General features: G+C 45.3%; 2 protein-coding genes across 4 annotated transcripts in view; both read right to left on the reverse strand.

Annotated features, from left to right (window-relative positions):
- Positions 1-3,810: 3,810 nt before the first annotated feature.
- On the reverse strand, positions 3,811-5,452 carry LOC310819206 (la-related protein 6-like; the record flags this gene model as incomplete). Its single annotated transcript, XM_083690450.1, has 3 exons — positions 3,811-4,818; positions 4,959-5,151; positions 5,331-5,452. The coding sequence occupies 3 exons, from the start codon at positions 5,450-5,452 to the stop codon at positions 3,811-3,813; spliced, it is 1,323 nt and encodes a 440-aa protein (XP_083546576.1).
- Positions 5,453-6,513: 1,061 nt separating this feature from the next.
- Positions 6,514-11,841, reverse strand: part of ptprfb (protein tyrosine phosphatase receptor type Fb) — a 132,863-nt gene continuing 127,535 nt past the window's right edge. For all 3 annotated transcript variants that reach the window (XM_083690360.1, XM_083690361.1, XM_083690359.1), the window contains 5 exons: positions 10,374-10,500; positions 10,046-10,171; positions 9,125-9,279; positions 8,733-8,868; positions 6,514-8,332 (listed from right to left, as the gene is read on the reverse strand). In XM_083690360.1, coding sequence (XP_083546486.1) covers positions 8,264-8,332; positions 8,733-8,868; positions 9,125-9,279; positions 10,046-10,171; positions 10,374-10,500 — 613 coding nt within the window. In that variant the 3' untranslated portion in view covers positions 6,514-8,263. The remainder of the gene's footprint in view (positions 8,333-8,732; positions 8,869-9,124; positions 9,280-10,045; positions 10,172-10,373; positions 10,501-11,841) is intronic.

The following is an 11,841-nucleotide window of genomic DNA, read 5'->3' on the forward strand; positions in this document are numbered from 1 at the left end:
GACAATTTACTTAATTAGCCCTTTTCAGTGAGAGTCAACCAAAATGTCTCTTATTTTGGCCCTTCTATGGGCTTGTAAAATAAGACAGATTGGTGCCCAGATTAACATAGTTTAAAAAGGCTCAAGTGACTATAGGCTTAATAACGTGTAATCAGCATGGTTATAGACAAAACACTTCTCAAAACTCGTAAAATCACGCAGAAAGGATCCAAATTGATAGGCTGCACCGTATGGCACAGTCAGATATGGTTGAATCAAGCAGCAATTGTTTGACGAAGATAATCCACACAGAGTGTTTGCTGGCACCTCGATGCCTGCTGGAGCCACCCATGTCAGCATCACCTATACCGCCTCCCCAGTAAGCCCCGGCTTATACTTACAAAAGATGTGTCCTTACCGTTTGCCCGGCTAATCCAGATTTAGCAGCGTGGCGTCGTCTATAGCTGACCTCAAGGCAAGTGCTGGCTGAAGGAGATCTCCAGCACCATCACAGCCATGGGGTAGAGGAGAAGGAAAGAAACCAGCTTGTACTCCCCATGGACCCATCTGAAGCCATGTGCTTTGGAGCCTTCTGATGTGGGTGTGCTGACCTGATACAGACGCTTTTATCCATTTATTATGGTGACACTCCAGCAAATATATTCGTTATGTCGCAATGATTAAAATTCACACCTTGCTTGAAGTGATGATTGTGCTTCATGCTTTTCGTTCAATGAATAAGCCATAGCAGGGTGCATAGAGTGATGTTGTCCGAAAGAGGCAGGTGCGTCACTCCAGAAATCTCCTCTCTCCATACAGATGGATCCAGACATCCATTCCCTCCTTTGATAGACTAGATGAGGAGAGCACACAATCTACTTGACCTGAAACAAACAGGAGGTGTCTTACAAGCACTGATGTCACAGGGGCACCAAGAATGTTATAAAATAGTGTTTGTACAAATTTGTTGTACAATAGTTTTACATTTCCTCCCTTACCATCTCCAAAATATTCTCAGCTCAACAACTGATTGACAGTGTAACTTTTAAGTCTTGTAAAGCCTCATAACATCATACACGACTAACACAGTATCCTTAGATCACAACTTCAGCACCTCAACTGATTAAGTAGCACCACCATGTGTTATTATGCCTCCACTGTGGCTACAGTGCTTACCTCTAGAGCTGCATGTCCTGCCATCAGACGGTTCATCAGTAGGCTACGAGCGCGGAGGGGTACGGTGTGAGTTGGACACATGGGTGTGTGAGAGTAGTTAACTGGAACGTGTGCCGCTCCGATGCCTCTCCTCCCAACTGTTGCTCCTCCTCCTGCTCCGTAGCTGTGCCTGCAGGCCGACTCAGATTACGTTTGACATGATAATCTCCCTGGCTCTGACTACAGGACCCCTAAAGGATGCTTTGGCCTGGGCAAGCTTAGATGGACCTTCTGCTAGGTAGATGTCTGCCATTCAACATAGGAATGGCTGCTGTAGATATAGGTGAGACCAGTTGGCCTGTTTTCTTGTCCTTTTATAGGTGAAAAAAAGGTGTGATGGTTGTAAAGCAGGTAGCAGCCCCCCTTCTACCCCCTCTTTCACACCTTTCAAGGATGTCTATTTTTACGATGCTTCATCAAATGGATGGTAAAACAATAGCTGTAGCTCTTACAATGAAAGATAACACTGGGTAACATTCTACAATGAATCACTCTGGAAGCTGGCAGTGGATAAAAACAGGGATATAGTTGTCAAGAGGTTCTCCTCCAATACAAGCTACTATTTCCCCCTCTGAGCCCTCAGAGCAGCGTAGAGCAAATGCAGAGCAGATGGCTGGCCTTTAGGACAGTATCCTGTTCTCTAATCTAAAGTGCAAATAAATACCCCATCCAGGAGTGAAATGTGTGAGGTTCTAATGAACTGTCATACAAAAACAAAGGCCAAGAGACTTTTCCAGGGGTGAAGTGATGCTACTAAGAAGGTGTGCAACATGATTTAAATTTCGAATTCAACAGTTATTTTAAGGTCTTGGTGAAATTAATTTATGGGCAAATTATGGCCCCTGAATGGATTGCTCCAACGGGTGCTTTTATCTTAAATTAATGCAGAATGATAGCAGTAATCTTGCTGTCATGCAAATATTCGTTATGAGTCACTCTTGGACCATAATGGCAAAAATGATATGTCTCTCATCCACTGATTTCTCAACATCCATTACAAGGCATTGTTAACAGGCAGTCCTTTGATGCATCCAAACCAACAGGTGTTCAGGTGAGAGCCATAGTTTCATTGCCATGGTGACCCAAAACATAGACTTTGTGTTGTCTGTAGAGTGAAGCGAAAACAAGTCTGTTTCTCTTTCTGTCTTTGCTCCTAACCATGAAAAGTGTCATATAACTTTGTATAACTGTTGTATATCATAAACTGACGAGAGGATAGCCGACCTGGTGCTTCTCAAGATGGGAATGTTGAGTATGCTTAGGTGGCAGCCAACAAGCACAGCCTCATAGACACACAATTCAACAACAGATTCACCATGACTCATCACCACAAAGCTCATAAACACACACATATGGCTAATGATGTCCAGCAATGAGGAAGTATTATGAAATATCACATGTGTTTCATTAAAGAAATGTTTCCTGGCCATAGGGTTATTCACTTTAAAGTGAAAAACTGTACACAATAACTTCCTGGAATAGAGGCTGAATAAATACTGCAACTAGCATATTGTCCCCAGATGTTTGTCCCATATTTTGTTGTTACAGGAGGTTTTCCTTTACAAAACAGGCTATTGAGATTACATCAGCAATAATGTCACACTGATACTGTGTACACCAGGATATAAACAACAAGCAAAAGTAAGTTATGGCTCGTAAAATCATGGGATCAATTACCAGCAAATATAGGGTCAATCTTCTCCACTGGGGTTTTGTGAACAAAATCATTCTTTGTTTAGGTTTTGAGGATGTTCTCAATCAGTAGATTTGTAAACATTACATTCCATTTCAGGTGTATTTTGAAAAGGAAATGCAGAAAAAACACAAAACCGTATTAACCTCATACTGTATGTCTTGTGAACGATTTCAAGTCAACTGTTGCCACACATCATTCTATAGAAGTATACTATATATTGTACATAATAATATAAATATTATTATTACTCAGACTCATAATATAAATATTATTATACTATAATATATGGAGTATTGTGTTTCAAAGAGCAGGACCTTGAGTACACCCTTCAACATCATGCATTGGACACTTCCTTGGGAAAGTCCAGGCTTATTTTGACTGCGAGCTGAAATTAGGTTTATTACTTAAAATGATGTTATTATCTAGCTCGTGAAAATATACATGAAAGATGCGACCAGGCTCTGTGACACAGAGGCTACTGGTGTTTTGAAACTATCACTAGGGCAAGTCATAAGAACACTTCGCATAATAACAGTATAATAGCATAATAGTATTCATTCACATAGATATTTCTGTGATACTGTTAACAGTAGATAAGTAAGATGCAGATACAGCATGCAGTATAAATGCAGCATTCTCCCTGAGCGCTGCATTGGTGTTGCATTGGTGTTGCATTTCTCTCATTTCTGGACCTACATTATCAAGCTGCCTAACAGCGCCCCCACCTGTCAGTCCTGTAAACCTACACAACACAGACGTACAATTTCACAAGTACACCCATTTCCATGACAAAGCGGAATACAATGTTTTCAATTTGTAAATATGAAAAATGTTTTTTATTAAATGTTTTGGTCAAATCAAATAGAGTCTCTAGAGGGAATCAACTCCCTTGTTGTCATCCAGAAGGGGGTTGTTTGGTGTCAACGGGGCTGTATAGACTTCCCTCTCCCCCTGTTAGCATAGAAGCCCTTGGTGTCATCGGGGCCTAGAGGCTGCCGCACCACTCTCTGTGGCAGGGAGGGCCTCCTCAGCTGCCCTGGGTCCTCAGGGTGGGCAGTGCCAGCTGCAACCTTGCGGCGCAGGACCCAAGGGCTGACCATGTTCTCTTGGACGTAGTCACCTGAGCACCTGCTCCTGCCAACACCAACAACTCCAGACCTGTTCAGACCAGGGCTGCTCCTGAAGGGTGAGGATGATTGGCTCCCCAGGGGGCTGTCCAGGGACTTGTGGCGCTGGACTCTCCGTGGAGCCCTGGTGGTGGAGGGGCCCAGAGCAGAGCCAGAGCCACAGCCAGGGCCAGACTCAGAGCTCTTCTGTGAGACTGAATCCTCCATGGAGCTCACCAAGCTGATAAGACATTTAGAGTTCTGCTTGAGCTTCTTCTGGCCCAGCTTCGCCTCTGGGCACCCCTCTGGGTCCTCCTCACACTCCTCTGCTGTTCCCTCCTGGTTGGAGCGGGATGAGCGAGACCCTGGGCCTCCCAGGGGTGCCACACACACGCCCCGGCCCTCAGACATCTGCTCCTCTGCCCGCAGGGCATCATAGGCCCTCCGAGCCCCCTCTAAACTGTCAAACTCCACCATGGCACACACCCGTTGCCCCAGCACTGCATGACGCTTAGCATGGCGCCTCAGCTCCACGGGCAGCTCTTTGCCAGGCCGCAGGATACGGAGGGACGTGACGTTGCCGTGCATGCTAAACAGTCTCAGAGCTCTCTCCAAGACTCTGGGCTGATCTAGGTCCTCTCCTGTTGTATGCTCTCCAAACAGGTTCCAGGCTAGCAGAAGCTTACTGGTGGGGGCGCACAGCAGCCATTTTGGAACAGGCTCCCGCCGCCTCACTTTGGTCCCTTCCTCGTTCACTTCCAGCACCTCAGAGCAGCGCGCTCCTGCCAGAGTGACGCGCCAGTCTCTTGTCAGCTCCTTCATCTGAAATATTACATAGGCTCATTTAAGGTGGTTTCTTTTTCTCGAGAATATTCACCAGCATTGTAAATTGCACTAATAATATGTTAATGCTCATAGGTGAATGAGAGGACCACCTATGAAGACGGGAGGAACCGAAGTACCTTTTTAAAGGACGTCAGTAGCTTGAGGCTGACGTAGCCCAGCCTGTTCTTCTGCACATGTTTGAGGAGAAACCCATCATCGCCCAGGTATTCATCAGACAGGTAATACTCCAACTGCAACGCAATCCTCTCATGCAGGTCATGCGTTTCACTGCAATCCTTCTTCGATTGGTCAGCACATTTAGTGAAGTGCCTACAGGACAAGTACCCTTTCTTAGCATCTCAATATGCAATGAAATCAACAATGTAAAACAAACAAGAAATAGATAGGTTACTATTCTGTAATTACCATTTGACCATGATATTTCTTAGTACCTTTCACTTCTGTAAAATAGAGTGTTATCTCATTTTCAAAATACATTCGAATCTTACCCATCCTGATTACTCATTGCGTCCCCTTTAGACAACGATGTTGGAGACTTGGTTACGACTGGAGAGCACCCTGAGATGTTCGGGCCGTGTCTTGGGCGATCCGTAGGCAAGGACAAGGACATGCTGCGAGGGAGAGCAGCAGGCCAGGGGGCAGTTTCTGAATGTGAAGGATCTATAACATTGATAATACTTTATATACAGATGGAACCTCTTACCATTGTGAGGTAGTTTGGTTCCGTATTGTTGCATCATCCATGATCTTTAGCTTGGAAGGTTGTGAAATCAGCAGCTGTTGTTGTAACAATGAACAACATCAACATTCCAAATGTCCTCTGAGATGACCGATCAGGTTAATTTACTACAATGTATATTATCCAATAGAAAATGGTACACCCACTACATGGCGCCCTGACTGGTTGAATCTTGGCAGGCTTGTCGCGCAGTGTCTTGTCTGCTGTCACAACCACAAATAGACCAAATGGGCTGTTATTGACTCCTTTCTTTTGCAACACTATTATGCTGGCACCTCCAGCTACATTGATGGCGGACAGTGCCTGGGCAGCCAGTGAGCTGAAGAGAATGAACAGGTCACTGGAGGTTTCCGCTCTGCTGAGACTGGGGCTGTGTCCAGCTACACTACCCTGAGAAGTCTTCATCACACAGACATCACACTGAGCTGAGGAACAAAATATCCTCAAGACCATCTGACCACTTGGCGTGGGTTTAGGGCGTAGGAGCGGGAGACTGTCATGAAGGAGAATGCTGTCGTCTAAGATGTCTCTCTATAAAGAGTCTAAGATACTCACAGGGAAAACAGCCTTGATTCAACATGTATAACCGCTGATAATGGTATTGTGATAACACACTATAGCGCAGGGGAAGCTGGTGGAGGTTGAAATCAGAGGTCAGGCTCATTGTAATGCATGGAATGACATGAGGAATAGTATCAATACCTCATTCCATTCTATGCATTACAAGTAGCCTGTCCTCCAAGTAGCCTGTACCAATACAAAATCAATGTAACTCATACAAAATCAATGTAGGAAGCTTAATACACCATGTGTTAATGTCTCTATAAAATAAAGTAGTTAAGCACATACCTAGACATAACAACACTCAACAGACAATTAAAGAAATCATTTGAATCTATAATGTAAGAAAAAAGAAACGTCACAAACGGGGATTTGTACAAAAACCCAATTATTCAACTTTATTAACATCGATGAGTTTTTTTTTCCAGCAACATCTTTTTAAATTCCAGTTCTTTATCAACAAATAGAAAACAGACTGTGTATACAACAGATTGAACCCCTACAGCACTAAAGCATTCACAAGGTAAAAATGAACGTGTTTTTCGCCAGCATGTTCAGTCCCCCTTTTAGGCCTGGACGTCCCCACGAGCGCCTGTGGATACAGATGTGCTTGAGTGGTGTGATGGCTGGTGCTGGGGTGACGTCCACTGGTAGGGTTGTGCTGTCTGTCCACCTTTTACAGAAGGACCACCGGCTGTCAGGTTGCTATGATAGTACAGTAGATACAACGGTGGTTCCATTAATACACACTCTTATGACAGCAGGCTTCTGTATGTAGTTCTCAATGTTGGTATGTCAAGAAGAGAAGAAGTGTGAATCATTTAACAATATAGTTGAAGCTGTGTATATATCTATGTATAATTGTACATATATATAATTAATCATAATTATATATATATATATTTATAATTATATTTCTGTATAAAATAATAGCAGGTTCGGTTCCAAAGGGCTCCGTTTCTCTCTCTCCCTCTGGTAGGAATGGTTGATTCTGTACAGGTGCCACTATATATGGCTGCTTCTCCTCAACACCCAACCACTTCCTGGTCCTTCAGCCCTTACATGGTTCAACACCAGACTGACCGGACTGACCAGGGCCAATGGGCTGCAAGGGTAGGGGAGGGGCTAAAGGGGCACAATATTCAGAGATTCAGGAAGTTGTTGTTCAACTCCCATTGGGTGTAAAAGTCTGTCCGTATCGTCTCCAGATTCAGTCTCTGTTTGGAGATATGAAGGCCTCAGCGCCATAGGCTTCTGTTGAAATCATGTGCTCTTTGAGTTCTGTACACGACTGATTAAGTTCTTCGTTAGTTGATTCACTTTTTCGCTAGCTACTGTGTTTATATACTGTAGGATAACTACCTCGGGTGTATACTTTGAAATAATCGTGTACTTTTTTCATAGTTTTTATAAGAAACAGCAAAGTAAAAAGGCTTTATCAAAGTGAACCCCGCTCCATTGAACTGAATAAGACCAAAACATACATGAGAATAAACAATAAAATCATGGTACAAAGAAAAACTGACAGCAGCTTCGAGAACAGTGGTTCTCCAGTATTAGTATCTAGGAACGTGTTAAAAATACATGTCCCTTGTGCTAAAACAACCTATATATCAAATAAAAAAAACGTACCGATTATGGAAAATATGCAGGGCCATTAAGACCATTAAGACAAAATAAATGTCTGATGTTAAAATGATTATTAAAAACAAAATAACTAAATAAGAACATTTTCATAATGATATTTTATAATAATAATGATAATAAAATAAGAACAAAAATAAGAATCATTTCTTAGTGCTACCAGTAGCCTTTGACAACAGGGGAGGTTGGCGTATACAGAACAAAAAAACAGATCGCCCGTCAGAACCGTCGCTTCCTTAACGAGAGTTGTCGTAGTCAGGTAAAGTTTTTTTGTTTTTAAAGCAATCTCTAAGGTGGTAAATTCTGTGTAGATCTCTGTGATTGGTTGAGCCCGTCAATAGGTAGCGTAGCACCTCCCTCTTCCCCCTCTGGTAGCTCTGGGGACAGGATCAGGTGGGTGGAAGGTGGCTGAGATGTTGACACTTGGCACACACACTCCTGAGAGGTTTGACCAGGGAGGCTGCTTGGTGGGAGTGGTTACGTTGCATAGTGGTCAAAGCTCCCCAGGTACTCCAGCGCTGCCCTGTAGCACAGCTGGTACTGGTCCTGAGGAGGGACAAACAACAGGGGGGAAGTGTTACTACTGTGTGGAGCTCTGAGACATGGTTGAGAATAGTCATGTGGAGAAGTGACAGAAGTTGTGAGTAGAAGTTGCCCCTAACCACTGACATCTTATTACCACCCTTACTGTTACGGTTGGGATTGGAGCTAGGGGTAATCTGATTCCCGCTGGGACCATATATACTGAAAAATGTATCCACTCACTGCAATGTAAGTCGCTTTGGATAAAAGCGTCAGCTAAATGGCATAAATTATCCAATATACGATATTAGTGGCAACTTCAACCTGAGCTCTTCTACCAACCTCTACCATTACCATTTTAACTTCTATAACCCCTCTTTGATAACAACATCAACATCAACAACGGGTGTGTGGTCGGCGGTACCTCTGTCTGCACCATGGCAGGCCGTTGGGTGCGCAGCGTCTTGACGGTCTGGAAGAGGTCCACCACGCCCTCGTACCTCATCCTCTCCAGCACGATACTGAGGGTGATGAAGACGCCGGTCCTGCCCACCCCGGCACTGAGGGAGAGGAACACACACGTTACATACCTCATACATGATACATGAATGAACATGATCCATGAAGAACATATCTAATATTCAGCATGTTACAAGGACACCCCTTTTTGTGATTAAGTAAATGGTTGCTTGGCAATAAATGTTGTATATGTACTGATACAATGCTAAAGTAATTGCCCTGAGGGGACAAGGTTGTATTGTATTGTATTTAATGCCTGCATGCTTGCATCTAAAGGCTGGGCAATTATGTCCTTACCTGCAGTGTACAGTGATTGGTCCGTCCTGTCCAAACTGCTCCTTGGTTTTGTGCACTTGGCCAATGAAATCGATGAAACCTTCCCCAGTTTTTGGCACTCCTTGTTCTGGCCAATCAGTGAACTGGAATTGGCGGATTGTCCTGGATTGGCCATCCTGAGGAAACCAATAGGGAGAGAACAGGATGTTAAAATCATCTCAAGGTGTATCCCTACAGCTTTGAGCCTGAGTGGAAACAACACCTCTCAAAATCACACCAATCACTAAGGCACACCTAACCTTTATATACTCAGGAGGTAGCTAACACAAACAGCCGCTGGCTTCTCTCTCTGTGAATGTATTCAGTACACACTAATAGTCACACCACCTGGGTGTTGTCAACCATGTGACCGGCTATGAGCATGTGTGTGTGCGTGTGTGTGTGTGTGTGTCGGATGAAAGTGCTGCTGCTTTATACTCTGGATTGATGACAGAGAGCCTATTTATAGACAAGAGAATCCACTGCTTCACAGGGAGATCCAGCACTGGCCTTGGGGAGGGTGTGTGTGTGTGTGTGTGTGTGTGGTGGGGGGGGGGGGGGGGGGGGCTTTTGAAAGAGAGCCAACAACAATACACCCCCAACACACGCACGCACACACGCACGCACACACGCAATCATACATACCATCATAAACACTCCTGACATAAGACATGCTGTAGACTAAACCCAGTAGACAGGTCTGGCAGTGCCTCCACACATGTCAGCCTTCAGAGGACAGACGGACAGACGGACGACTAGGCAGGGTGAGGGCTGGGGCTGGGGTGAGGGCGGGGGCTGGGGCTGGGGTGAGGGCGGGGGCTGGGGCTGGGGTGAGGGCGGGGGCGGGGGCTGGGGTGAGGGCTGGGGTGAGGGCGGGGGCTGGGGCTGGGGCTGGGCACGTACCCTGGCGTCAGTGACCTTGAACTCTCGGAGGATGTACTGGGGCATGTTGTACTCAGCCATGGGGTCCACCACAAAGTACTGGTACCTGGCAGAGCGCTCGGCTGGCCAGTACTGGTGGCACTTTTCCTGGAAGAGGGAGAGACAAGGGAGTGTAAACAGAGGGCACAGGGTGTGTGTGTGTGTGTTTGTTCTTCCTGGGCCATCTCACAGACAGTGTCTGTTTGTGTTGCTTATATAACTGTATGTATAGTGAGTGTTCTTGTGTGTGTATGTATATATGTGTGTGTGTGTGTGTGTGTGTGTGTGTGTGTGTGTGTGTGTGTCCTACCCGGCCCATCTCTCTGAGTTTGGTCAGCATGACTACGATGGTGGAGTTGTGTTCCCACAGCATCCTCCAGAAGTCCTCTGTGGTCTCGGCCAGTGGGCCCTGCGTGGCCAGGTAGGCCTTCTGAGCTCTGTGGACGTGACAGAGAGAGAGAGAACACTTCCTGTTAGTCCAATGGTCCTCTGTGGCTCAGTTGGTAGAGCATGGTGCTAACAACACGGTATAATAAGGTTGTGGGTTTGATTCCCGCTGGGACCATATATACTGAAAAATATGCACTCATTGCAATGTAAGTCACTTTGGATAAAAGCGTCAGCAAAATGGCACGTATTATTATACTGTTAGAACACAGCTATACTACTCCAGTATACAGTACCAGTCAAAAGTTTGGACACACCTTGCCAAGAGTGTGCAAAGCTGTGATCAAAGCAAAAGGTGGCTACTTTGAAGAATCTAAAATATAAAACATATTCTGGTTTGGTTAACACTTTTTTGTTTACTACATAATTCCATATGTGTTCCTTCATAGTTTTGATGTCTTCAATATTAATCTACAATGTAGAAAATAATAAAAAAAAATAGAGAAAAACCATTGAATGAGAAGGTATATCCAAACTTTTGACTGGTACTGTGCGTAAAGGCATTCAATGGTGTTCACAGTTGTGTCGTACTGCGTTGTGTAATGCTGAGTCCAACAAAGCTGAGGCTGATAGGTAGGGATGGTAAGGTTTAGGTTTTTTTCCTACGTGACTTCTGGCCTGATGAGGGAGGTATGCGGCCTGCCTGTAGGTGGCAGCAGCGCGCCGGGCACGATGGCAGAGAGAAGTACACTGAGCCCCATTCATGCCACATACAGTGCATACACATACATGCCTGTGCCTGTGCCTGTGCACGTGCATACACACACACGTGCGCGCGCACACACGCAGGCATACACGCACACGCACACACACACACACACACACACACACAGATAGATAGATGGAGCCACGGGTGAGCAACTAATGAAGGCGCTGGTGGCAAGGCAATAATGTGGAACTGAGAGATTAGAGTGTGCTCAGGGCGCCGCTCACACAAATAAAGAAATGACAGAGCAGAGGGGAGGAGAGGAAAGGAAAGGAGGAGAGGAAAGGAGAGGAGAGGAGGGGAGGGGAGTGGAGAGCAGAACTCAGAAGAAGGGAAAGAGGAGACGGTGCAAAACCAGAGAGGAGATGGAAAAAAGGAGAGGGGGAAGATGAGAAGAACCACTTGTCATTCCTGCTGGTCATCAGAGCTCACAATAGAACAGACACGTCTTCTCTGTCCACCTGGGTGTGAAAAGGAGAGGAGAGGAGAGGAGAGGAGAGGAGAGGAGAGGAGCGCCTCGTCTGGCACCCGCCTCTCCTCCTGGCAGAGCTCCTGACAGCCTGCAGTAGACATGTCCTCAGCCTCCTGGTGAGCACTCCTCAGAGGAAGAACAATTATTCTGCCA

Source organism: Argentina silus (assembly GCF_951799395.1).
Source record: "Argentina silus genome assembly, chromosome: 18".
In the NCBI taxonomy this organism is placed as follows: Eukaryota; Metazoa; Chordata; class Actinopteri; order Argentiniformes; family Argentinidae; genus Argentina; species Argentina silus.